Source organism: Tachypleus tridentatus, chromosome 9 (genome assembly GCF_004210375.1).
Source record: "Tachypleus tridentatus isolate NWPU-2018 chromosome 9, ASM421037v1, whole genome shotgun sequence".
Lineage (NCBI taxonomy): Eukaryota > Metazoa > Arthropoda > Merostomata > Xiphosura > Limulidae > Tachypleus > Tachypleus tridentatus.
The window spans coordinates 63,487,925-63,514,173 of NC_134833.1; the positions used below are offsets into that span (position 1 = coordinate 63,487,925).

The following is a 26,249-nucleotide window of genomic DNA, read 5'->3' on the forward strand; positions in this document are numbered from 1 at the left end:
CCTTTTGATTATTAATATTAGAGTATCTTTAGTGTTATAGCAAAGTTATTAAATATTTCAGCTCGGCAAAAGTACTCGGACGTTTTACTCACAAACCGCTACCTGCTGTTTGCACACGCAACATAAAGAAAACGAAATTACTGTACATTATAATGTATAAAATATGTTTATATTACTCTCAATACTTGAACCGTGCGATTATGAATTATCTAACGTATTGCGATACATATCAAAAGAGTAATGTTGTCAAACATAAAGTAACGTGAGCATCCTTCAGGATGTAATAGAAAGATCGTACTTTGCGGCGATTATCACAACGTCAACAGAATAATGGATCTCCACTCCTTCCGACTCGAATAATTAGAATAATGTTTCAAACAGATAACGTATAATCTCCTAGCATGCTCTTATATTTAAAAGTTAATTGGTTTTGATTACTCATACAAACTTTTTGTAGCTCTGTTGTTACCTGGCATCTCTCCCTTAAGTTACAGTGACACTGAAGTCTAGAACACGTGCACACCAGTGTATGCTTTATTGTAGAAGTTATTTTTTATGGTTTTGGTTTTGAATTTCGTGCAAAGCTACACCAGGGCTACATGCGCTGCCTGTCTCCAATTTAGCTGTGAAAGTTAGGGGAGCGAAGGAAACCATTCAACACCACTTTCCGCCATCTCTTGAATTACTCATTTTACCAACAAATAGTAGGATTTACCGTAACTTTATAACGCTCCCAAGGCTGAAAGGACGAACATTATGGGTGGAGTAGGGATTCGAACCCGAAAGATTTAGACTTAGAATTAAACGTCTTAACCATCAGATCATATCAAATAGAAGGTGTCTAATAAAACATAATGAAATTGACTGTACTTGTGTGTGTAATAAATATATATAATTAGTTTGCTATCCGAAAAAAAATTAAACAAAAAACGCTGCACTAATTGAAAAGATCCAAGGGTACAAGTTATAATATGGGATATAAAATGTATCCTAGGTTTTGGAGGTAACTGCGATTTGCAGGACCCACATTGCGGTGGGAATACACCCTCTGTTAGTCTTAACCTCCATTCGCTAGTCCCACATGAGAAATAAAGGAGTAGCAATAGATAAAAAAGTAGAAATTAGAAGAGCGAGATGTGGGTGCTCAAGCCCACAAATATATATAAATATCACCTTCCATTGCATGCATAAAGTTGTGGGAAGGTGGCTGCACTTCAAAGCAAAGAAAACACAATTGAAATAAAAAATAACAAGAAGGTAATAAGGTATTACCATTTGGAGATAAGTAAGTTGAAACTTTCCTCTTAAGCTCAGCATTCCAGCCCACAGTATGGTAGAAAGGCACTAACTGGTTTTCCCTAATGTATAATATTGTTTTAACACAACACATACAATTATTTTTTTTCTTTTAGCAATCTTGTAATTAACTCTCACTAAATTCTGGTGGGAGAAAGAATAGTGGGACTAACTGTCACTTTATAATGCCCTCATGGCTGGGATTCGAGCTCGTGACTCGCAATTTGCACATCGAGCAAACTAGCGACCAGACCATATTATCTGTGAATTAATATGCTATGAGCATGCGTAAAAGGACAAATAAATATTTTTATGGTCACGCAAATAACTAGACAATAAACAATAAACGTCTCGCCGAAGAACAGCGGCAAATTTACACACCCACAACGCTAAAATCCGGGATTTGATTTCCAGCGATAGGCAGAGCGATTGTAGTCCATTGTGTGGCTTTGCGCTAAAAGGAAGAAACAAGAAATTAAGTAATTACCACTAAAATATTACAAGTAGGAAGTACGTCTCCTGTAAGTTTAAATAACTGTTAGTTTTATCTTTTTAAATATCAAGTATGTGACCCTATGTTTAAATAACTACCTATTGAAGACAAGCACGAATACATTTCAAATTCTGAATATTTTCTGAATTTCACGCTTAATCTTCATTCAGTTATACTTCCCTTGGCCAGGCGGGTTAAGGCGTTCGACGAGTAATCTGAAGGTCTTGGGTTCGAATCCCCATCGCACCAATTATGCTCGCCCGTGGCGAGAGTTATAATGTTACGGTGGGTGATGAGTACCAGCTGCCTTCTCTCTACTCTTACACTGCTAAATTAGGGACGGCTAGCGCTGATAACCCTTGTGTAGCTTTGCGCAAAATTCAAAACAACGTTTCACGTACTGAATTTCGCACAAAGCTAGTCGAGTGCTATCTGTGCTAGCCGTCCCAAATTTAGCAATGTAAGACTAGAGGGAAGGCAGCTAGTCATCACCACCCACCGCCAACACTTGGGCTACTCTTTTACCAACGAATAGTGGGAATGACCGTCGCATTATAAGGCCCCCACGGCTGAAAGGGCGAGCATGTTTGGTGCAATCGGGATTCGAACCCGCGACCCTCGGATTACGAGGCGAACGCTTTAACACACTTGGCCATGCCGGGCCCACAAAACAAACACTACACTTCCCAAGAAATCCATAAATGCACATTTTCATCAACTAAAAACAAATATTGTGAGAAATAGTTTTCCTCCCCAAAAATATCTTTAAATTATCCCATAAATAGTGTAATAAGAATAAATCAGTTGTTTAATTTTGTATAGCGCTAAAACAATTAACTGTCACGTTACTATTAACTATGAATGTTAATGAAATCTTTATAGAAGTCACGGATTTGAAAGTCTTCCACTGGAAGAAACGATTCACAATTTTCCTTTGTTTTTAAAAGGGTTTGTTTGACTACACAAACAACAGTTAATTCGACCGTCACAAGATATCTGTAACATTGTGTATCAAGTTATTAGCTAATTTTAATGATATACAGGAGAAAATGAATCATTTAATACCTTAAATAATCTTAATGTAAAGGATGATTTTGTGTTTTAATCGATAAACTAAAATACTAGAATAATGAATAATATAAATATTATTAAAGTATTAGAAAGCACTGTTTGTTTGAAAAACGCATATTTTGTTATTCTAAAGTTCTGAAGTTTATATCCGACATACTGTATTTTATATATTATACATGTTTGTAAATTATAGTTCGAGGAGCGAAAACCAGAGAATGTGTGACAATTTAACGTATATCAGGTATATTGTAATTCTGTCAAGACTTTTTTTATTTCTTTCCTCGAGTAAGATGTCCATTCTTTAATTTCAATGAATCTTATTGATAAAAATAAAACTGCTAGAATATGTACAGTGTTTTAGGAATTATTATTAAAGAATTCCACAAATGGTTTTAGTTTGAATTATTAATTTATTATCACTCCCTTGTTAATTCACTAGAGTTACTTTTGTTAATTCATTATCACTCCCTTGTTAATAGGCCTGGCATGGCCAGATGAGGTAAGGAGTTCGACTCGTAATCTGAGGGTCGCGGGTTCGAATCTCCATCACCAGACATGCTCACCCTACCAGCCATAGGTGTGTTATAATATTACGGTCAATCACACTATTCGTTGGTAAAAGAGTAACCCAAGAGTTGGCGTTGGGTGGTGATGACCAGCTGTCTTCCCTCTAGTTTTACACTGCTGAATTAGGGACGGCTAGCGCAGATAGCCCTCATGTAGCTTTGCGCGAAATTCAAAAACAAACCCTTGTTAATTCATTATTATTACTTTGTTAATTCAGTATCATTCCCTTGTTAATTCATTATCATTCATTTTTTCCCTTCGGTATACACGTTGTGTTACTAAGCAATATGTAAGTTTCTTAGGTAAACGGATAGTGAGTTATACTACCCCCAGATACATTAACAGTGGTGTTCCATCACAGCTAAAATAATCTTGATATAGTGTAAGTTGTATCAGGAATGCAACGTGCATGTTAACCGAACATAGTGTTATTCATTATACACTATTTCCTTTCAACCACCAGGCAACAGTTCATACAAATATTGAGAGGATTTGACCTGTCCAAATAAGCTTTATTAAAACACTTTGAAAAAAACGGATTTCTTAATATTAAAGATCCTGAAATTTCCATACGGGTATTAGGATCGACATGTACTTATTATGTCAACGTTTAAATAGACGCATACCTTTGTTAGTAGTTTTATTTCAAGAATAAAATACAAGATTTAAATAATCATTCTTGGGCGTATAGCTACTGAGGTACAAACATCCGCCATCTTTTTTTTATATTACTCTTGGGACAACACCAATCAGTGTACACGTTACACATTACCATTTCACATTTAAGAACGTAATAATTTACACATGACATACATACTGGCAAACTACAGTACAAATTGGTTGTTATCCACTTAGAAATTATATAGTGTAGAGTACGAAGAGCTGATAATTTTACTTCATTACCTTCATTACTTCATATATATATAACGAGGTGAGATTTAACGTTTCTATTTACATGATAAATGATAATATCAGTTCTTATAACCTCTGCTTCGCTTTAAACAACTTCTAAATGTTTAAAACTCTCGTTTTACTTCCCTTAAGCAAGAAAATTATTTAAATGTAAGGCTTGGAAAATAAATTATCTGGAAATAAGCTGCTATCGTAGCATTCGCTAAGCAAGAAATAAGTTGATACACGTGGTTATAATAAAGTGTATACGTTTTAAACACGTGAAGAACAGTCGCCCCTTGTGTTTTGACGACTTTTCCCTCCACGAAGAGACCTGTGGTTGTATATTTCTATCTCGATTCCCACCTTGCGGGTTTTCCGTTGACAGTTCTGGTTCTGAACGACCGCTAAGCTGCAGCCGGTGTTTCCAGAATCCATGGGATTGCTACATGACTGAGATGCTGCCAAGCAGCTACGCAACTTTTTTTTTCTGTAAACAATTTCAATAAAACCTTTGCGGACTCGAACATTGAAATAACCATAAAAAATTGGATTTAACGCACTGTTTAGAAGAGCGAAAGTTTCTGCTCCCACAATTACAACTTTAGGTATCTTGATATTGTAATCGCTAAAAATTCGGATGTTATGGACGATAAAATAGGGAGTCCAACAGACCACAAAACTAGCGATAATACAGATGGTCAGTTTAAGCGTCTTAATTTTAGCTCGTGGGATTGCATTCGCTGTACCGGCAGATCGACGTAGACAAATGTCATCCTTCTTCTTGGGGTTTTCACGGCTTGCGGCACAGAGGGTTCGCAAGACATTTAAGTAACAAAAACTGATGCAGACTGTGGGAATGACCAAAATGCAGGTAGTAAGCCAAGTGAAATACACCTTCCTCTGCCACGTGGCTGTGTAGCCCTGACTAACACATTCGTAACGTATTCGACCTGTCGTGGTCATGCCTCTTTCCTTCTGAAAGTGTAGAATATTTATAAACTTTCATTCTATGCAGTAATTATTCGAAAGTTAACTGTTTATCTTACAAATGATTTCAGCTGTAATTCTGGTTTTTGAAATTAATTACAATACAAAGTTTACAAAAAGTAAAATAAGTTATACAAACAAGACGTATAATAGTAATATTACTTTATGACACATGCACGACACGAACATAATGACAAAATAATTCTGATTTGGTTACAAATATTCATTCATTTATTCATTTAGGGGACTGGAAAGCTGAATAAACTGAGTTCGAATATTTGATCATTTCATCAGTAAGTAATATAAAAACAAACAGAACTATGTTTACATTAAACTATAATAAAATCAATTTTAACTTTCACTCTTGATTTTAAAGTAAGTTTTGTGTAAATGGAAGTGAGGTTTTTTCTTACTTTCAACTGTTAGATTTCTAAGAAAAGAAAAATATTTTAATTATATAGGGGGCGTTCTCCAGCCGTTTGGTTTGTTTTGAATTTCGCGCAAAGCTACACGAGAGTTATCTGTGTTAACCGTCCCTGATTCAGCAGTGTAAAACCAGCCAGCTAGCCATCATTTCCCACCGCCAACTCTTCGGCTATTCTTTTACCAACAAATTATGGGATTGACCGTCACTTTATAACGGCTCCATGGTTGAAAGAGCGACCATCAGATTACAAGTCGAGTGCCTTAACTACTTGGCCATGCCGGGCCTAAAATTAATTTAAGAAGAATGTGTATTGCTGTGCGTTTTTATAGCAAAACGATAATGGGTTTTCTGCTGTATTCGCCGAGGTGAATCGAACCTCTGATTTTAGCATTGTAAATCCGAAGGCTTACCGCTGTCCCAGCAGGGGACCCGCGGAAGAGAAAAGCTGAGATTTAGTTTTTCGTTAGGACTCTCTCCCCTTTAAATTGTCTGCGTGTCTTCTTTGTAACTCGATAAGTCTAGGTTGGATTAAAAACATCTTATGTACACTCATTTACCATTAAATAGCTTAACATCACAATTTAAATTTAAAATTTGAGTTAAAAAGGAAACCGACACTTGGAAACACGAATGTAAGATGAAAAGACACATACTAGCATCATTTAACTAGCTGTGTGGTCGTAACACAGAGACATACACATACACAAAAGGAAAAGATTGTGATAGCTCTGCTACTTCACTATAGTTGGGCCTCGTAAAGATTACGAGCAAAAAGAAACATCATGTTTCCATGTTCTAAATGTTATCATTATTATATCTTTAGTTTACTTTTTGGAACGAATCTCATTATAAAACTGCCTTGAACTCGAAGGTATCATCCAACGTACTAATTATTTTAATTATTATGAAAATTTACATACCGCTACGACTAAATTCGTATAGTACGTACCTCCATGCAAAAAAAAAAAACTCGTACAAATAACTAATGTAAAAACAAACACTAATAAAATTCTGCATTTAAATTTAATGGAATCTTAGCACTTCATGAATTAACTTATTTTCATCACAATTTTTTAGGCCTAATCGTTTTCTAGTTTTCAGATATTTCGTCAGTCTTCGAGGTTAAAATCATAACTTGTTTTTAAACCATAAAATAATTAAACAAACATGGAGTCAGCCCGGACATATTATTGTTGATGAAACCATACACGTAATTTTAGAGAACCAACTAACATTTATTTTTCAAACTATAATATCACTTTTCTTACATTTTTTAAAAGTTTTGATGAGACATTAAACTGTTCTAAATCTCAATTCCCGCATTTAAAAGAATAGTAATAATATATATTCATAATGTTTTATCTTATCGATCTGCTCTGAATTTTTTATACATTAAAAGCTATATTTTCCTTTATTTCTTTCGTTGTATTATTAGTTTTCTGTCAATGGCGGGGAGCCTAAGCCTATAGATGGGTCTCCCGCTGGGACAGCATTAAATCTAAGGATTTACAACACTACAATTAGAGGTTCAATTTCCCTCAATGAGTGCCTCCCGCTGGTACAGCGGTATGTCTACTGATTTACAACGCAAAATCAGGGGTTCGATTCCCCTTGGTAGGCTCAGCAGATAGCCCGATGTGGCTTTACTATAAGAAAACACACACACCCTCAATGGGCACAGCTGATAGCGCGACGTGGCTTTGCTATAAAAAAAACACACCAATACATGGAGAACTTTGTTTTGTGATTAAGGTCTTAAAGTAATTTTAAAATAAGGTTTCCGAGAACCAGCTTGAACCATTACGTAGGTTAGGCTACGTATCAGATTGTTAGTTTCTTTTGAAGAAGGCCAGTTTTAGTCAGTGAGTTATCTTGAATTGTACAACCACGTGACTGATCAGAAACAAACAGTGTAGCGCATTTCCGAAGCTAACCACTAGTGCTTACCTGAACAAAGATGAAAATCTGGGGCACAGCCACAATAAAAGCCAAAATCCATGAAGCAAAAATCAGTTTCCTGGCTCGAATGTTTCCGACGGTTGACATAAGTGGTTTGCAGATTGCTTGATAGCGATCGTAGCTCATAGACGTCAGTATGAAGGTCGTGCTGGCAAGAGTTACGATCTGAGCGTAGACGATCAGTTTACAGCAAGCGGCTCCAAGGACCCACTCTCCAAACACCTTTTAATGGCAGAGAAGAACAGAGAATCAGATAGAGCATCCTGGTGACTGTTTCAAAACCAACGAACTCGTTTATTTTGAGACCTTAACTGTTGGTATATTTACTAAAATTAACCCATCGACAGATGAAAGTAATTTACACTAATCCTTTTCACTTTCAAAAGTATTTAAAGACAACAGATTAGTCTGTAAAGAAATTTAAAAGGAAGAAATCTACATCTAAGCCAACTGAGCTGCATATAGACTGTTCCCGTTACCTTACCTAAATACTTCGCATCGTATTTTCGCTCACGTTGCCCTGTTGTGAATCGCTCCGAACACAAATAAGAACAAAAATTATGCATTCCTAAACAAGAATATGAGACTGCTTCAAAGCGTGTAGAAGAATGACGAATTTAGTGTCAACTTTCTTCCTTCCATCTACGTATTTGTCCATATTATAAATCATAAAATCGTACCAAATTTGTGATCTCATGCAAAGAAAGTACACTCTAATTTGTAACAAATACATTTGTCAATTTCAGTTGACTATTTGTCACGTGTCATAGCGTGTGAAGGGATAACACAGTTAGGGCTCTTCTAAATATCCAGGTGAAGCCCGAGGACATGAGGTCCGGCATAGCCAGGTTGTGAGGGTGCTCGACTCGCAATCTCTGAGTTGTTGGTTTGAATGCCCGTCACATCAAACATGCTCACCCATTCAGTCATGAGGGCGTTATGTTGTTACAGTCAATTCCAGTATTCGTTGGTAAAAGAGTAGCCCAAGAGTTGACAGTGGGTGGTCATGACTAGCTGTCTTCGCTGTAGTCTTACATTGCAAAACTAGGGACAACCAACGCAGATAGCTCTCGCATAACCAAACAACTTGAAAAATAAGATATTTTTTTCTCGAATTATTTTTGTGAGAAAAGGTTTGCAGGCGCTCATTTCTTAATTTACAGATGATAATTAGAGGTCTGTTATTTGTTAGTTTCTTGAAACCTTATTTGTTATAAATATAATAGTGAAAACATACATACCATGAATTGTACAATAATGATGTGGGATAGTTATTTAACGGAACCTTAAAGAACAGCTGTGCCCACTATGAGAAAAAGAAACCCAGTATTTTAGCGTCGTAAGTCCGTGAGCCGAGGAATATATTTGTTGTCCTCCCGAGCATATCAGTCAAAGGAAGAAGTCACAGTTTCGTCATTTAGAAAATAAACGTCTTAATTTTCGTATTATTAAGAAAAGACACGTTTTACGGATTTCAGCGGGTTTCTTCTGGTTCTTTTAAATAAAGATTATAAATGTGACATTGCTCAGTATTTTCTGACACTTCAAGGAAGCTGTGTGAACACTTTGTTATTTTCAGTCTTTTCAATTGACAGGTTTTCTCCCACAGTGTATCCGACCAATTCTTAAATGTGGGAATAATTGTTTTTTGTTGTTTTTTTTAATTTCGCACAAAGTTACTCATGGGCTATCCGTGCTAATCATCCCTAATTTAGCAGTGTAAGACTAGAGGGAAGGCAGCAGCTAGTCATCACCACCCACGGCCAATTCTTGGGCTACTCTTTTACCAAGGAATAGTGGAATTGACCATCACATTATAACGCCCCTACGGCTGAAATGGTGAGCATGTTTGGTGTGACGGGAATTCAAACCCGCCTCCCTTGGATTACGAGTCGAGCGCCGTCACCACTTGGTCATGCTGGGCCTAAATGTGGGAATAAACAAAATAATACAAATAAATAAGACCATATATTAAAGCATAATTCCATATTCATAATCCATACATGTATAGATAGGCCATAATGATTTTCTCCAGGACTCAAACCTCACTGTGTGTCAGCAATAAATCTACAAAATAACGACAAAAATATCAGGTTTCGATATCAAAGGTGAGTTGAACACAGATAGCTGATTGTTTAGCTTGGGATTGAAAAGAATCGAAACCAGCCTCAAAATTCACCAGATATTCGCTGTTAAGTTATTTCTGTCTCTCAAGGTGAGCTTGGTGTCTTCATATATTAAGAACTTACCTCATCTACCACATTAAATTAAATCTTACCACGTGTCGGACTGAATAAAATGTTTATGATTTAACACCCAGTGGAGCTTTGTTAAAACAGTTTAACTTTGAAAGTGTTACAATTTTAGCACCACCGACGTTTTCTGAAAATAAAAAATGAAAATGTTTGTAAGCTTTTGACAATGGTTATTAATACTTACACGTTTAATCATACATAACTTTAAAGTTTGGTGCGACAGCCACAAAAACTGCTGTCTGGAGTAATTCATTAGATCCTTCATATGTAGTCCATGAAGTACAAACGCTTCGAAATAAAATTGTGAAATGGTGTAACAAATGAAGAATACAACTCAATCCCACCAAAACATGGACATTATATTCCATAAAAGCCTGAAAAAACGCCTTTGTCTCATAGATATTGTTAAAACTAGTGAACTTACTAGTTAAAATCACTGCAAACATGAAATTCCTCGGTGCAGTTTTAAACAGCAAATTCATTTGCACTTCCTTCTTCGCCACTTAGATGCATTATTAACCAAAGTTATAATTAATCCGTAAAATAGGCCTGAAGTTAACTCACTGTACTATTGATTTACAAGCTATTCAACATAACAGTCATCGACTATGGAGTCATGATCATCTGTAACACTCATAAATTATAAACACAACAGCGTGCAACAGGCATCACTCTCAGGTTTCCTTTATACATATTATATAAACAACACTGGTGAAGAATAGAGTTACAAAACTAGCTGCAAAGTTCTACTGAAAAGGCAGAAACGGCAGTTCTCTAATATGACACCCATCAAGTCACAACTACCAACAGAATTCAACATCTTAATAAGTGTCATTCATGTGTGTGCTATTTCTCTCCCTTATAGGTAACACACTGGACATTAGTTGTGACTTTATTCGGCCCCGACTAATTGAAGCGGATTTTATCCGAGCACTCCACCCCCTCTAATCAAAATTGTATGAAATTACATCCACCGATCCCAGTCCACCTTGATTGAAAAGGTGTTGATTGTCAGAAGGTGTCGAGGCTGCTCATAACCTTACCAGCTTTCACTTTGCCTCACACACTTGTGTGTATATGTGTATATATATATGTGTGTGTGTGTGTGTGTACTCATACGGGTGTTCGTCTGTGGAATTTTATTTTTCCAATCTGCTGTTGACCAACTATCGTGAGTGGGGCGAAGGAGGATTCCTTGTTCCAAATGCCCACCAGGGTTTGCTTTTAGTTAGGCCTAACACATGAGTAAGATACTTTTTTGTTTGTGCTGTTAAGTAGGCCTAACAAGAAAGCAATATTCAAAACCAAGTAACCTCAAAGGGAGAGCGTTTTCTAAGTAAACATAAGGCATACGTTGTCAGAAAGGAATTTAATAATGATTAATTTTTGGAAAAAAAATGGCTGGTAGAGAAGAAGGGTGTTCTAGATTACGAAACAATAGTTGGTGTAACATTCAAGTACAGAAAATAAAGTCAACTGTCCACACGTATGGAAAACCTTGAAACAATAAAAATGATGTAATTTCAAGTCTTATTCCAATATCATTTATAGAAAGACCAATGATCATTATAATCAAATATCCCCTATTCCGTAACACTAAAACTGGCTTTGTTTATATATCTGTCTACGTTATCAGACAAAGTGGGATAGCGCTCACGAGTTAAATATTTCTAAATTGCTTACAGTTAGCACTAAAGCTAACCTTTTATATCTGTCTATGTAATCAGACAAATTGGCTTAGCGGTAATGAGTTAAATATTATTAAAATGCTTACAGTTAGCTCTAAAGTTGACTATTTAAATTGGTGTTAACATTTGTTAGTTAAGTACATTTCAATTGCTTATGGCTAGCATTAAAGCTAACTTTTTATATCTGTGTTTATCAGACAAATTGTTTTAGCATTTATGAGTTAACTATTTTTAAAATGCTTAAGTGTTCGCGTTCATTGTTGAACTGTGACTTTAAACTCAACAATAGTTCTAGTATTTAGCAAGCTATATCTTATTTTATTTTAAACTCAACAATAGTTTTGAGTACTTTGTAAATTATGTATTGTTCCATGTTAAACTCTACAGCAGTTTTTGGTATTTAATAACCTATATATTTTTACATTTTAAATGCAACAATAGATTTTTAGTATTTCGTACGTAGTATATTATTTCATTTTAAACTCAATAATATTTTTGGAATCGCGTGAACTGTACATTATTCTATTTTAAACAAAACAATGTTTTTTTGGTATTTTGTAAGTTGCATATTATCCAATTTTAAACTCTACAATAGTTTTCAATACTTAATAAGTTCTATATTTTTTTCCATTTTAAACTCAACAATAGTTTTTAGTATTTTATAAGCTCTATATTGTTCTATCTGAAACTTAACAAAAGTTTTTTTTGTATTTCGTAAGCTGTGTATTATTTCATTTTAAACTCTACAGTTGTTTTTAGTATTTATTAAGCTGTATATTCTTCCATTTTAAACTCTACAGTTGTTTTTAGAATTTTTTAAGATCTCTATTATTCCATTTTAAACCCAACAATGTTTTTAGAATTTTGTAAGATCTCTATTATTCCATTTTAAACCCAACAATGTTTTTAGAATTTTGTAAGATATCTATTATTTCATTTTAAACCCAACAATGTTTTTTAAAATTTTGTAAGATCTCTATTATTCCATTTTAAGCTCAACAATAATTTTCAGTATTTCGTTAGTTGTACATTTTTTCCATTTCAATATAAACAATAACTTTCAGTATTTCGTAAGTTGTACATTTTTCAATTTTAAAATAAACAACAGTTTCTACCATTTTACAAGATTTCTATTATTCCATTTTAAACTCAACAATACTTTTAGTATTTTGTATGCTATGTATCATTCCATTTCAAACTCAATACTTTTTAGTTTTTCATAAGCTGTATGTTATTTCATTTTAAACTCAATGATAGTTTTTAGTACTTTATAAAATTTATATTATTCCATTTTAAACTCAACATTACTTTTTAGTATTTTATAAGCTTTGTATTATTTCATTTGAAACTCAACAATAATTTTTAGTATTCAGTAAGCTTTGTATTATTACATTTGAAACTCAACAATAATTTTTAGCATTTAGTAAGCTGTGTATTTTTTTTCATTTTAAACTCAACAATATTTTTAGAATTGCGTAAGTTGCATATTATCCAATTTTAAACTCTACAATAATTTTTAGTATTTTATAAAATGTACATTATTCTATTTTAAACTCAATAATACATTTTAGTATTTCACAAACTGTATATTATTCCACTTTAAACTCAACAACAGTGTTTAAATATTTCGTAAGGTGTATATTGTTCCATTAATTTTCGAAAATGATAGTTGTCCTATAAAGAGAAATCAATTCAACAAATTTTCTCTTATCTCAAATTATTTTCTTGAACTTTTATGTTGAGTCGTTTATTATAGGAAATTTTATTTCTAACCGGATATAATTATATATATTATGTGGTCAGAATTAAACCCTTTTTGGCTTACAATATAATATTTTATGTTAAAGTAAATCATTCTTCATCTTAGTATATTGGAAAAAATTAAACTATAAATCTAATTCTGCAGTAGAAATCTTGAAATCGTTTAACAAAAAAATTCATCTCAGAACCTCATATCCTATCTTTTATTTCTTTTTCCACAGTCTCCCAGTAGCACAGCACTATGTCTGCGGACTTATAACGTTTAAAACCGAGTTTTGATACTAGTGGTGGGCAGAGCTAGAGTAGCGAATTGTGTAGCTTTGTGCTTAATTACAAACAAGCAAATCATTATTAGAAGCAGTTTAAAATGATTTATTTTATAAGTAAAATAAAAATAAAAAGTTATGTTTGCTAAAGAGTTAAAAAACGTACTATGTCACCTTTTTTTCTCTGCACCTTTGATCATTGCCACTGAAGTTAAAATGTTTTCTAACATCTGTCAAAATAAATTATTGCTAATTCTGTTTTCCGAGCGATTTTTCTAAATTTAGTTTCCTCATCTTACTTTTTCTCAACTTCCAATAATTGAAGTTTTAATTCAAATATTACTTGGAAGCAGTTTAAATAATTATACATTTAATCCTATCCATCTGACTGAGTTATTCGCTACACGTCAAATTAACACGGAAAATTAATGAAGAGAATAAATCTGAGCCTTGCAGAATTAAACATAGCTTGTCACAGCACTTTGAAATCATCCAGTGAAAAAATGCAAAAGTATATATTGTAATATATTAATTATTTTTGCCATTTTAGTGTTAACGCCGATATAAACAGTTACCTTTCCGTCACTTGAAAAAAAAAATCAAAATAATGGCATTATTTGTTCAGAACAGTTTCAATAATAAAAGATTAATTGGTCAAAGTGGTGATTTTTGAAATATTTTCGTAAATACAAATTATTTATTCGCTAAGAAAGAGACGTAAAATCAACTGAAGTTGGTCTAATTTTTTTTAATAATAAGCAAGGCATAGCCTTCCTATAAAATTATTTAAATACCCTCACTCAAACCTTCAAGCAGTGGGTGTTGTAGTGAACTAAAAGCTATCTTTATATGATAACTGTAAAATATGTGGGTTCGAGAAATACACCGAATACAAACATGTGATAGTTTATAAGAATTATATCATATTGTTTTGTTTTGTTTTCTGTTGAGTTTAGTACGCAATCGGTGTCTTTTGGTTCAAAGTTTCAATCCATTTTCACATTAATATGATTTTTTCTGCTTATTAACTTATCTTCTTCTTACACTATGGACAAAAAGTATTAGGTAAATTCCTCCAAATGCTCAGTAGAAAGTAAAACGAAACATTTATTATTGTTTAATATACTATCACAGAAAGAAAAAGTATACATTTTATTAGATGTATTGTAGAAAATTATATCAACCGCTATTTGAGCTTTTTGAAAGTTTCAAACTGTTAAAAGAGTGTTAATTGTATTAAGTTTGGTTTTGATAATAATAAATTCAATAATTTGTTTTCTTAAAGTACTGTTAAACAGAAGTGATAATACAGATACATAAAGATGTTGTTAATGTGGCTTTTAATATCTCACAGAAAATATACACAATTAGCCGTCTGCGTTCTATTTGTTGCCAAAAATCAAACCTCGGATTTCAGCAGTGTAAGTCCGTAAATTTACTGCCCATCTGGCGGAAAGCTAAAATGTATAAATAAATCTACTGTTGCAAAACAGTTACAGTTATAAATAAAAATATGTGTGTGCGTGTGTTTGTTTTTAGCGTAAAATTGCGCAGGGTTATGTGCTTTATTTATCGCGAGAATCGAAACCCTATTCTGCGTTATAAGTCCCTAAACATATTGCTGAGCAGGGTACATAAAAATATTGTTTGTTTAGAATTAAGCACAAAACTACCAACACAATGAGCTATATGTGCTTTACCCACCCCGGGTATCAAAACCCTGTTTTAAGCATTGTAAGTCCGCAGATTTACCGCTGTGCCACTGGGGAGGGGGGAATCGTTTTGACTGTTTCTGTATTTGTAATTTCATAAAGTTTTGGTTTGGTTTAAATTGCGCGCAAAGCTACATGAGGCCTACCTACAATAATTGTTCCTAATTTAGCAGTGAAAGACAGCTAGTAATCATCACCTACCACCAACTCTTAGGCTACTCTTTTACCAATGAGCACCATAAACGCCCCCAAGGCTGAAAGGACGAGCATGTCTAGTAGGATGGGTCCCAACTACGTGTTGTATCGGAAAGCTCAAGGTTCGAGCTGCAATATGCTGCAAGGAATACACTTAGCTGACTGGATTCTCTCCATCAGATCAGCAGTTTTTAAACTCTGGATAGCTAAGCCTAAATCTTCGAATCTCTGGCAAGGTCGTTCAATTCACACGCTGAAGAAGACGAATAGCTATTTGAAAAAGCTTTGCATAAGCGTTAATTCAAATTAACGTTCCAGTGTTATTAAACCGAAGTTCGTGCATTCGCCAAAACTTTTTTACCGTCACTTATAAGAAAATTATAACTTCAGTAATCTTCTAAATGTTTTAGTTGGTAAGTTTAAGTGTTCAGTTATTTCTACTTGCTTATTCATTCACGTTATTTTACTGTTCAAACACAAAATAACGCGAGTAGACTTTCTTAGATACACGCCATAGTGTATCATGAAACTTCAGAAATAACTTATGATAGTTTATAAAAAGAATAACAAATGTGTTGCCTGTCTATTTCTCTTTATTATTTTTTTTCCACAGCGAAACAGCGATGTATTACAAATTTACATTGCCTTTGAAGTTACTAAATTTTTATCTGCAATCACGCATGATGTTTAGTGATTTAAATAAACGATGAGAAAGATTGGATTTTACTCATTTTTTATTTATAATTAATTTATTTAGATGCGGTACCTTCTTGAATATATCGTTGCTAAGCTACGCTAAGCAAATAGTTAATAGCAGATTAAATTTCAAAAATCATGTTTCGACATTTTCCGTCCATACCTGTTCAGTGTTTGCAATATTATTTACTTATAATCTTGGTTTCTTGTAAACGTTTTTTTCTTTATAAGTAAATACTTTTCATACACAAAATTACACAAATAGTGATAGTTCTATTGTTCCAAAAGTTTCCGGACAGTAAACCTTTTTCTGTTTTAGAGCTTATATTGTTTCAATACAACGTGCCTATTTCTATTTTTAAGTTTCCTTTACAGTAATGACCTCGACAAAAAACATTCTCAATATATTATGGACATTATTATTAAAAGAAGAATAAAACAGTGAACACACACATAAACCACGTGAGTACTATTTACGGTATTCAAAGGAAAGTACTTTTTTAAATTTCATAAAAATAATTATTTATGAAAGCATACTGAATTTGATTATTCGCTTTTGAGGCTAATATTTGTTATTTTTCATATTAATAATTAGGCCTGGCATGGCCGAGTGCGTTTAGGCGTGCGCTTCGTAATCTGAAGGTCGCGGAATCGCGCCAAACATGCTCACCCTCACAGCCGTGGGGCGTTATAATGAGACGGTCAATCCCACTTTTCGTTGGTAAAGAGTAGCCCAAGAGTTGGCGGTGGGTGGTGATGACTAGCTGCTTCCCTCTAGTCTTACACTGCTAAATTAGGGACGGCTAGCATAGATAGCCCTCGAGCAGCTTTGTGCGAAATTCCAAAACAAACATATTAATAATTGTACATTTATTTAATAAAAGTACTACTGAGACGAATTTGTTAATCAAATAAACTTAATTATATGCTAGTAGTTATTTTAACATTTTTTTTTTGGGGGGAGAGTTTTGGAAATCATCTTTTTCACGATATTTTCATTGTATTATTTTACGATTTTTAGCAGTGGCTTCATTTGTTTTTGTAGTTTAGCGCAAAGTAGTTTCGCAAGGGACTATCTGGGTTCTATTCAATACGGGAAATCGTTTGTTTGGCTTGTGTGGAATTTCGCGCAAAGCTACACGAGGGCTATCTGTACAAGCCGTCCCTAATTTTGCAGTGTAAGACTAGAGGTAAGGCAGCTACTCATCACCATCCACCGCCAACTCTTGGGCTACTCTTTTACCAACGAATAGTGGAATTGACCGCAACATAATAACGTCTCCACGGCTGAAAGATCAAGAATGTTTGGTGTGACGGGGATTAGAACCCGCGACTCTAGGATTACAAGTCGAGCGCCGTATCCACTTGGCCATGCCGGGCCACGGGAAATCGAACCCTGGGTTTTAGCGTCATAAGTCAGTAAGCATATCGGTGATATACGGGTTCAGTGAAAACCTTAATCGAAATATCCTTCCATTTTGTTATTTGTGAAATAATAGACAATAATAAACAACCGGGTTGAAATATCTTTATATTCAGTGTACTTCATTATTTACTTCTCTATCAACACCAAAGATCAAAATGTGTTAAAGCAATGGATGTAAAGATAATGATTATGAAAGTTTTATTTTGTTTTTTTATCACATAATGATCGAAAAATATCAATTTTACTACAGGGCAAATTGTATTTAATTTTTGATATTCAGTGTTGTGTTTTTCAAAACTAGAAGAGCCCGGCATGGCCAGGTGGGTTAAGGCATTCGACTCGTAATCTGAGAGTCGCGGGCTCGAATCCCTGTTGTACTAAACATGCTCGCCCTTTTAGCCGTGGGAGGGTAATATTACGGTGAATCCCACTATTCGTTGATAAAAGAGTAGCCCAAGAGTTGTTGGTGGGTGGTGATGACTAGCTGCCTTCCCTCTAGTCTTACACTGCTAAATTAGGGACGGCTAGCGCAGATAGCCCTTGAGTAGCTTTGTACGAAATTAAAAAAACAAACAAACTAGAAGGTATACAAGATATAATACTGTTGTTAAGATTTATCCTCAATACAAAAGCACGAAGAACAGATAGTTGTGAGAAGTGTGTTATTCACCCTTCAGCGTCCCCTGCTGGTACTGCGATAAGTCTACGCAACGATTTGCAACGCTAAAATCAGGGTTTCGATTCTCTTCGGTAGACTCAGCAGATTGCCCGATGTGGCTTTGCTATAAGGAATCACACACTCAACATTCAGGTCTACAGCTTCAAAATATATTGTCTACATAAATCAACCATTAATCACAGCAGAAGCGAAGGTGTAAGCCATTCGCCAAGCTTACACCTCAGACTGATCTGTTAGTGAGCGTCATTCGTTTCGTATCATCCAAAACATAGAGCTTACTTAAATATATGGTGTCTTGGATAACCGTACAAAACGACAGTCGAATCACACCACATTCCTCATGGATTTTCGGGCAACGCTACTCGGGGACTGTCTGCTGTTTCTAATTTTAAAATGATAGACTATAGGGAAGGAGGCTAATCAATACAACCAACCCAAGCTGTGGACTAGTCTAATCGAACAGTGGAATTTTACTGTCATTCTTATAACGCACGCAAGGTCCTACAACGCAGAGCATAACATTTATTTTCTTGTTGTTGTCGTTGCTTTTGCGGCGCTGGACTCGAATCTAGAATCCACAATCCAGTATGCTAACAACTGGGCCGCATCGATCCTTTATACTTGTAGACTGTGAATAATAAAATATTCTAAGCAGTATTCAGACATTTTTATTTTCTCTACTGTTGTGATCACGCATGCCTTCCAACACACACACATTGGACAGCGGTAACGCTATGGACTTATGACGCTAAACTTCTGGGTTTAATTTGGTTTGTTTTAAATTTTGCTCAAAGCTACACCTGGCTGTCTGCGCTAGCCGTCTTTAAGTTAGCAGTGTTAGACTAGACAGAAAGCAGCTAGTCATCAACACCCATCGCCAACTCTTGGGCTAATCTTTTCCCCACGAATAGTGGAACTGACTGTCACATTATATCGTCCTGACGACATGTTTGGTGGGACGAGGATTCGAGCTCACAACCCTCAGATTGCGAGATGAGCTCCCTAACCACCTGGTTGTGCCAGTTCATCATGGGTTCGATTTCCCGCGATGGACACGACAGATGACAAAGTGGCTTTGCTAATAAAGCCAAACTGTCATGATTGCGATTGTATTTACACACTAGGAAGTATTATTATTTCTAAGAATGAATCAATTTAAAAAGCTAATTTTTTTAATTGTGGATTTTTCATGAAAATGTCTCATTACTGACAAAAGAAAAATTAGTTCTACAGCTAAATATGAAAACAAGAACTGAAGATATTGAATGTTTCAAATATTTAAGATTATGATCTGATAGCTGTAATATGAAACAAACATGTTGCGCTTTGCTTTGTAGATAGCGGTTAAATATTTTGTACACACGCACATGATTTTTTTTAGAAAGTGATGAACGCCGTTTCTAATTACATTCTATCAAATTCCTCCTAGAAAAAAATTAAACTCTGAACTGAGACGTCTTTTTTATATAAAAAAAAACAGCCGACATTCTCAACCTGAACAAAACCTAATACATATATAGGCTAAACAGTCAATTCAGAGAACTCCAGGTTTCTGGTATAGCCATCCTTAATTTTGGACTATTGACCAGAAGAAATGAGCCAGTTAGCATCATCTGATTCTATAAGAATTTTAATTGGCTTTGAAGCAAGTAACGATTTTGACTGTAATTCTATAACTCACTTATATCTGAGAACTTTTATTGTTTCTAATGTGCATGCTGACCAAACACAGCATTATACTTGAACATAAGTTTGTAATAATAGAACATTTAAAAATAACAATGGTCTTGACAAATTTTTATCACATTAACCCTAAAAAATAGTTCAATGCACGACATAAAAACATATCTGCGTTTGGCCAAAATATAAATTCCTGCGTTAGGATTTTACTTTGTAAAGATTCGCCGGAGTTAACAGTGACTTGTACCAGTTTCCTTAATACTATATGGAAAACAACTTCTTACAAGTTACATTTAGATATAATGTTCTCATCCTCCTATCAAATCGTTCCAGAAGAAAGCAAGATCTTTAGTCCTTTTTATTCTACATATTTTGTGCATGATCACTGTCCACGACTAACTTATAATTTGGTTCTTCAAGTTTTCTTCGGTGTGTTATACTTCTTGAAGTACAACCTCACATGAATAACCACAGTCCATGATGGAAACATCAATCTCTGATTGGAAAATTAGAAATATTTGAAAGCCTTTCCTTTTGTGACTGTTATGGTGTTAGATGTACAAACCATATGTTAGGGTTGAAAAAGGTGATTAAGCGGCCGGCTTTTTATCAGTCTCTGAAGAGATTAGAGGATTACTGAACAAATTGGCAACTTTTCATCTTCAGTAGGTGTGAATCCTCCTATGATTAAGAAACGTTGTAATCCGTTATAAAATGTATTCTACAAGATTTTGGGAAAGGAATATACAGGATAGGTGTCCAACAAAATACATTTAATAAAGATGATATGAAAGTAAATGAATAGACAGAGAGAGAGGCAAAGGAATAATATAATATGCTGTCAGTAAAAAACAAAACTTATTTCCAAGTAGATGCGTTCTTTATTATAATAATAAACAGTAATGTCTTTGGCTTACATAAGTATGAGTCAATTTCTATAGAAAGAAGTATAACCTAAATAAATAATATATATGCGAAAGGAATTCAAAATGAGAAAATAGTACAATGGTAGCAAAGCGATCTACAATAGTTGCAATGACGAAAGGCTTATAACCAATGTATTAACATAGTAGCAGGGTAAGAACAGCATTCAATGCTATATAAAACTTACAGTGCAACTCATCGTGAAATATCCTGACCATCTACACGTATTTTAAACTGTCATAAATTATTGTAATGTAAACATTATGACAATAAAATTTTTTTCTTCAGAAACCAATTTTGTTTTGTTTTTATTGTAATTTTGTAGTTTCGCCTTTGGATACTACTTACGAATGAACTATAGAGATGCCTTCACGATGTTATGAAAACACGTAGGTTGAAAAAATAAATTACAAACAAAAAGTACGAAACCTTATAACCCGAACGCTTTCAAATGGTGGACGTTTCTTCATCGTGGACAAACTGGGAATGCCTGAGGAAAGTAAAAACGCTCGGGTTGTACGGTTTCGTCTTGTTTATCTATATAAATGCATATAACCAGCCAACATATTTGTAAAAATAAAAGCGTATTGTTATAGAGCACCGTTACAACTACAACAACTACAAGAATGAGTTGGTAAAATCCACGTCGATGCGATTTGTGACAAAATCCAAAATTTTGGCGATCAAGAAGACTGCAGATACTGATTTGACTTGATAAACTAATTGTTATACCTGGATTTTATATAAATACAGATTTTATTTTAAACTAAACACTTTAAAAAAATGTTACAAAAATGATTAAAGTATAATTTATTTTAAATGGATTGATCGATACAAGTCAGAATAACTTTGTTATTTGCTTAAAACACATTGGTGATATTTTAGTGTGTGTATTTTTTGTCACAAAACTATTCATTATTTTATAAAGGCTCACAACGTTGTTCTACTTTTATTTTATGGATAATATCTAAAAATGTTATGAACAGAAAGACTGAATACTTTATGCTGAAGAGAATTTGAATAAACACACCAGTAAGTCACTGGATAAACACGTACGATATGAAATTGTAATGTATGCTTACTGTAATTCTGCATGACAATATATATATATATATATATACATTTACAAAAACTGTTATAATACTGCAGATGGCTTGCTTTGTGTGTGAGTTTCAAAGTACAGGGTGGCCCGTAAGTCCCTACCCATCCATACTGTGTCTAAACAACGTTATAATACTAATGATGAGTTGAAGCCAGCTGTTACCGCGGCATTTGAAACAGTAACCCCTGCTACGTTGAGAAAAATGTCTCACAGAACATGGCGTTGCATAATATTATGCAGTGAGAATGAGGGACAGCACACTGATACACTGGATACATAAGATACATGGATGGGTAAGGACTTACGGGCCACCCTGTAGAGTATCAGATACTACATCATCCACAAACAAGTGTTTTGTGTGTTTGTATGCAAACCACGTGTTGTATTAACAGGAGAGAGATGCTAAAGATGTATTAAAGAGCATTTTTCTCTTCTTTTAGTTTTTAACTTTAAATTTCTTGGTATTCTTTACTTTTAATTCATTTATAATGTTGTTGTTTTAATATTATTAATATTTGCATTAGGCTTAGGCCATGTTAATGGTTGTTGTTGTTTTTTTAATTTCGCGCAAAGCTAAACTAGGGGTATCTGTGGTAGCCGTCCCTAATTTAGCAGTGTAAGACTAGAAGGAAGACAGCTAGTCATCATCGCCCACAGCCAACTCCTGGGCTACTATTTTACCAACGAATAGTGGGATTGATCGTTACATTGTAATGCTCCTACGGCTGAAAGGGCTAGCATGCTAGGGTGATAGGTATTCGAACCTACGACCCTCAGATTACTAGTAGAGTGCCCTAACCACTTGGCCTTGCTGGGCCCATGTTAATGAACTTTCTAAAATCTAAAAGAGGGCAGGAAATATCCAGAGAAGGCTAGAAATATAAACAAATTTCACCTGTTACGTTGAGTGAACTTCTTCCTTGTTCGAATTCAGAACTGGTTTATTATTTGTAAAAGAAAAGATTAATTCGACAAAAATTACTAGTGCTTACTTGTGTTTTCAATTATTAATTGAACGCATACTTACGTAGATGTTCACTGAAGAATAGATAATAAGTTACTAAATATTCCTGCAATTCACGTAATAAATAAGTATTTGCACGATCACAACTGAAATGACCTGTTTCGGTAAAACCAGGAATAATAAACAGGTAGAAACACCATATTAAACCACTTTAACTTAAAACTAAATAAATGAAATAAGATTCGCAGACACTTATAAATTTGCAGGGTTATACATATTTTCGTGTAATAGTGTTGGTTTGTGTAAATGTTTGTCACAAAGAATTTCTCAGCAAACACTTTTACTTCTTATTACTAGCTACTTGTTTGTCTCTTTATAATAAGGCCTCAAAAAAGTATCAAATACCACATCTAGTACTCTTTAGTTCTAAAAAAGTGGTGAAAGATGGAGTTTTAGGACGAAAGCTAGAACCAGGAACGGCATGAATGAATAGTTTCCTGAAAAATATTAATTTGAATACTCCCAAAATTGATGTTCCAAAAATAAAAGAGGTTGGTAATTTTAATTCAGTTAAAGGGGAAAACAAAACAAAATTATTGAAATATTTACAGACATCAAAGGGAGAGAATAAACACATCTTAAATACATCCATTTTGCCTGGGAATGATTTTGAAAGTGGTTTAAAAAGTTATTTATTACTGTTCATAGAGTTAAAGACCTTAACCTTTGAGACAAAAAATATAATAAGAAAACAATGGCGTTAGATAATTTATTTTCCAACTAGAAATGAATTATTTTCTGTATACGTTGAAAAAGATCGTTAAAGATGTTACAAGTGCTCCATACTCAAAATCTGAAGAAAAATTAAATTATTTAAAAAAAAAGAGTTGATTGATATGGAATTAATGGATTGTTTAATAAAAATATATACTAAGCAGTTTCTTAATATTTTTGCTTGTAATGTGTCATTTTTAGTAAAAACGTTTTGCTCTGCAACAGAAAATCTCACATTGTTACAGGAATAAATCATTTAAACCGAAACCAATAAATACTTACTTCAAAAAGCAGTTCTGACGTCATAGTGATTCCGCAAACAGCCAAGTCTCCAACGGCTAAGTTGAGGATAAAAATATTAACACGTGACGAACGCCTCCGATAACGTAGCCTGGATAATGCTAACATGATAATTATATTTCCTAACAATGTTGCCATCATAATAATCCCTAAAGTTACTACTCGCTGAATAAGTGTCACGTTCCAAACAGCGCCCTCTGGATATATTACAGTATCGTTCGGATATAATATTAAGTCCCAGTTTTCATTAGCTGTCACATTGTGAGTGCCCACGGGCAGAAACGCCACCATTATCAGAAGGAATAAAGTTAATCGATTGGAAGAACTCTGACATAAGAACCAGCTCATTGTCTTCCTTCCTCAGTTAAACCATCCGAGTACTGAATCGATTGGTCCGTTAAATGGTTCATTTGCGACTCACAACTTTGATTTGTAGATAGCCTATAAGTAGACGATGGAACAACTAGTCAATAGAACTGTTGATTCTACAAAGACAACCTGAAAATACGGATAGGAAGATTTCAGTGTTACATGATCATCGCTGTACGTTGAAAGTCAAAACAAATTACAAGAGCCTGGACGAGTGCTAATAGAAAAAAACGAACTACAATCAACATACTTATAAAATATTATACACAATTGAAAAGAAATAGTCCCTCATTGATATATTATAACAGGTAATTTATATCTTAATCTATATGTTTGTCCTTCTCTCTATCCCGCCCCTCAGTGTCACAGCGGTATGTCTGCGGACTTAGAACGCGAGAAACCAGGTTTCGATACTCGTGCTGGGCAGAGTTAGAGATAGCCCATTGTCTAGCTTTGTGCTTAACTTCTAACAAACTATTTGATCTGTCTATGTAGTATTTATTTAGGTAGGAAGGTGTATGAATAACACGATTAATTCATGATGATAAGAAGCCCGTTTGAAATAAAAATGTATCTCCGAAGTGCTGGTATGGGTATTGACACTTTTATTGATAAGTAGAGAACAACGTTTCGACCTACTTATACAGCAAGTAAAACCAAAATTAAACCAATGTGAAGGAACACCTTTATACCAAAACTAATTTATAACCTAACATCCAACTGCAACGCCCCCTATAATCCCATACCCGTTTATACGCTCGTCCCTAATACACGTGTCCGACATGGTAAGTTGCAAATTCTCTTTCTTAACCTGAAGATCAACTAGGAAGGTCAAAACGTTGTTCTCTGCTTATCAATAAAAGTGTTAATACCCCGACCAGCCATTCTGAGATACAATAACACGATTACTTTTGCACAATCAGGTTCAATGATGTCGAGAAACCCACTTGTTGAGAAATTTATATGCAAAAACGGCTCGTTTGGGTTGAGAAAATATTTTACATAGAAGAGCAAACAACGTTTCGACCTTCTTCGGTCATCGTCAGGTTTACAAAGAAAGAGGTAATTCACCGGAAGCTGACCACATGTTTGAAAGGGGTTGTGTAACTGAGTGTCGGAATGTAGAGGGCGGTATTAGATGTTTGAATATATAATTTATTTATTTTATTATATTAATATAAGTATAAAGGCGTTCCTTTATATTGGTTTATTTTGGGTTTACGTTGTTGTATAAGTAAGGCTTCTTTAATTTTGCGTTTGTTTATGTTTGTTTCTTTATTTAGTATTTGAATGTTTTCTATGGTTATGTTGTGTTTATTTGACTTGCAGTGTTCGAAAACGTGTGAAGGTGACTTTTTATGTTCTTTGAATCTGGTTTCCATTTTTCTACTTGTTTCTCCAATATAGAAGTCGTGGCAGTTATCACATTGTATTTTGTAAATAATGTTGGTGTGGTGTTTGTCAGTGTAGTTTTTACATAGTATAGACCTCAGTTTTGTGCCTGGTTTTTGAATAAATTTGGTATTAACTGGAATGTCATATTTTGTTACTAATTTTTGCCAAATGTTGATTATTTGTTTGCTGATGTCAGGAATATATGGTATACAGCAGTATATGGTTTCGTGATTTTTTGATTCGTGAGATATATTTACTTTAGTTGGTTGATTTTGCTTTCTGTCTGGGTGTGTGCGTATAAGTTTTCTACGGTTTGTGGAGGAAACTTATTGATGTTGATGAAGTATTGTTTTATTTTGTCTAATTCAT

General features: G+C 34.3%; 1 protein-coding gene across 1 annotated transcript; it reads right to left on the reverse strand.

Annotated features, from left to right (window-relative positions):
- Nucleotides 1-4,133: 4,133 nt before the first annotated feature.
- On the reverse strand, nucleotides 4,134-24,608 carry LOC143227119 (gonadotropin-releasing hormone II receptor-like). Its single transcript, XM_076458632.1, has 3 exons — nucleotides 24,099-24,608; nucleotides 7,683-7,916; nucleotides 4,134-5,296 (listed from the first exon to the last, which is right to left on the reverse strand). The coding sequence occupies exons 1-3, from the start codon at nucleotides 24,462-24,464 to the stop codon at nucleotides 4,592-4,594; spliced, it is 1,305 nt and encodes a 434-aa protein (XP_076314747.1). The 5' UTR covers nucleotides 24,465-24,608; the 3' UTR covers nucleotides 4,134-4,591.
- Nucleotides 24,609-26,249: the final 1,641 nt, after the last annotated feature.

Excerpts from the sequence above, each read along its gene's own strand:
- LOC143227119 (XM_076458632.1), bottom strand. The coding sequence starts at position 24,464 with ATGAGCTGGTTCTTATGTCAGAGTTCTTCCAATCGATTAACTTTATTC. Across the intron at positions 7,917-24,098 it reads CGTCAGAACTGCTTTTTGAA|GTGTTTGGAGAGTGGGTCCT; the intron begins GTAAGTATTTAT and ends TGCCATTAAAAG. Across the intron at positions 5,297-7,682 it reads AGATTTTCATCTTTGTTCAG|AAGGAAAGAGGCATGACCAC; the intron begins GTAAGCACTAGT and ends CTACACTTTCAG.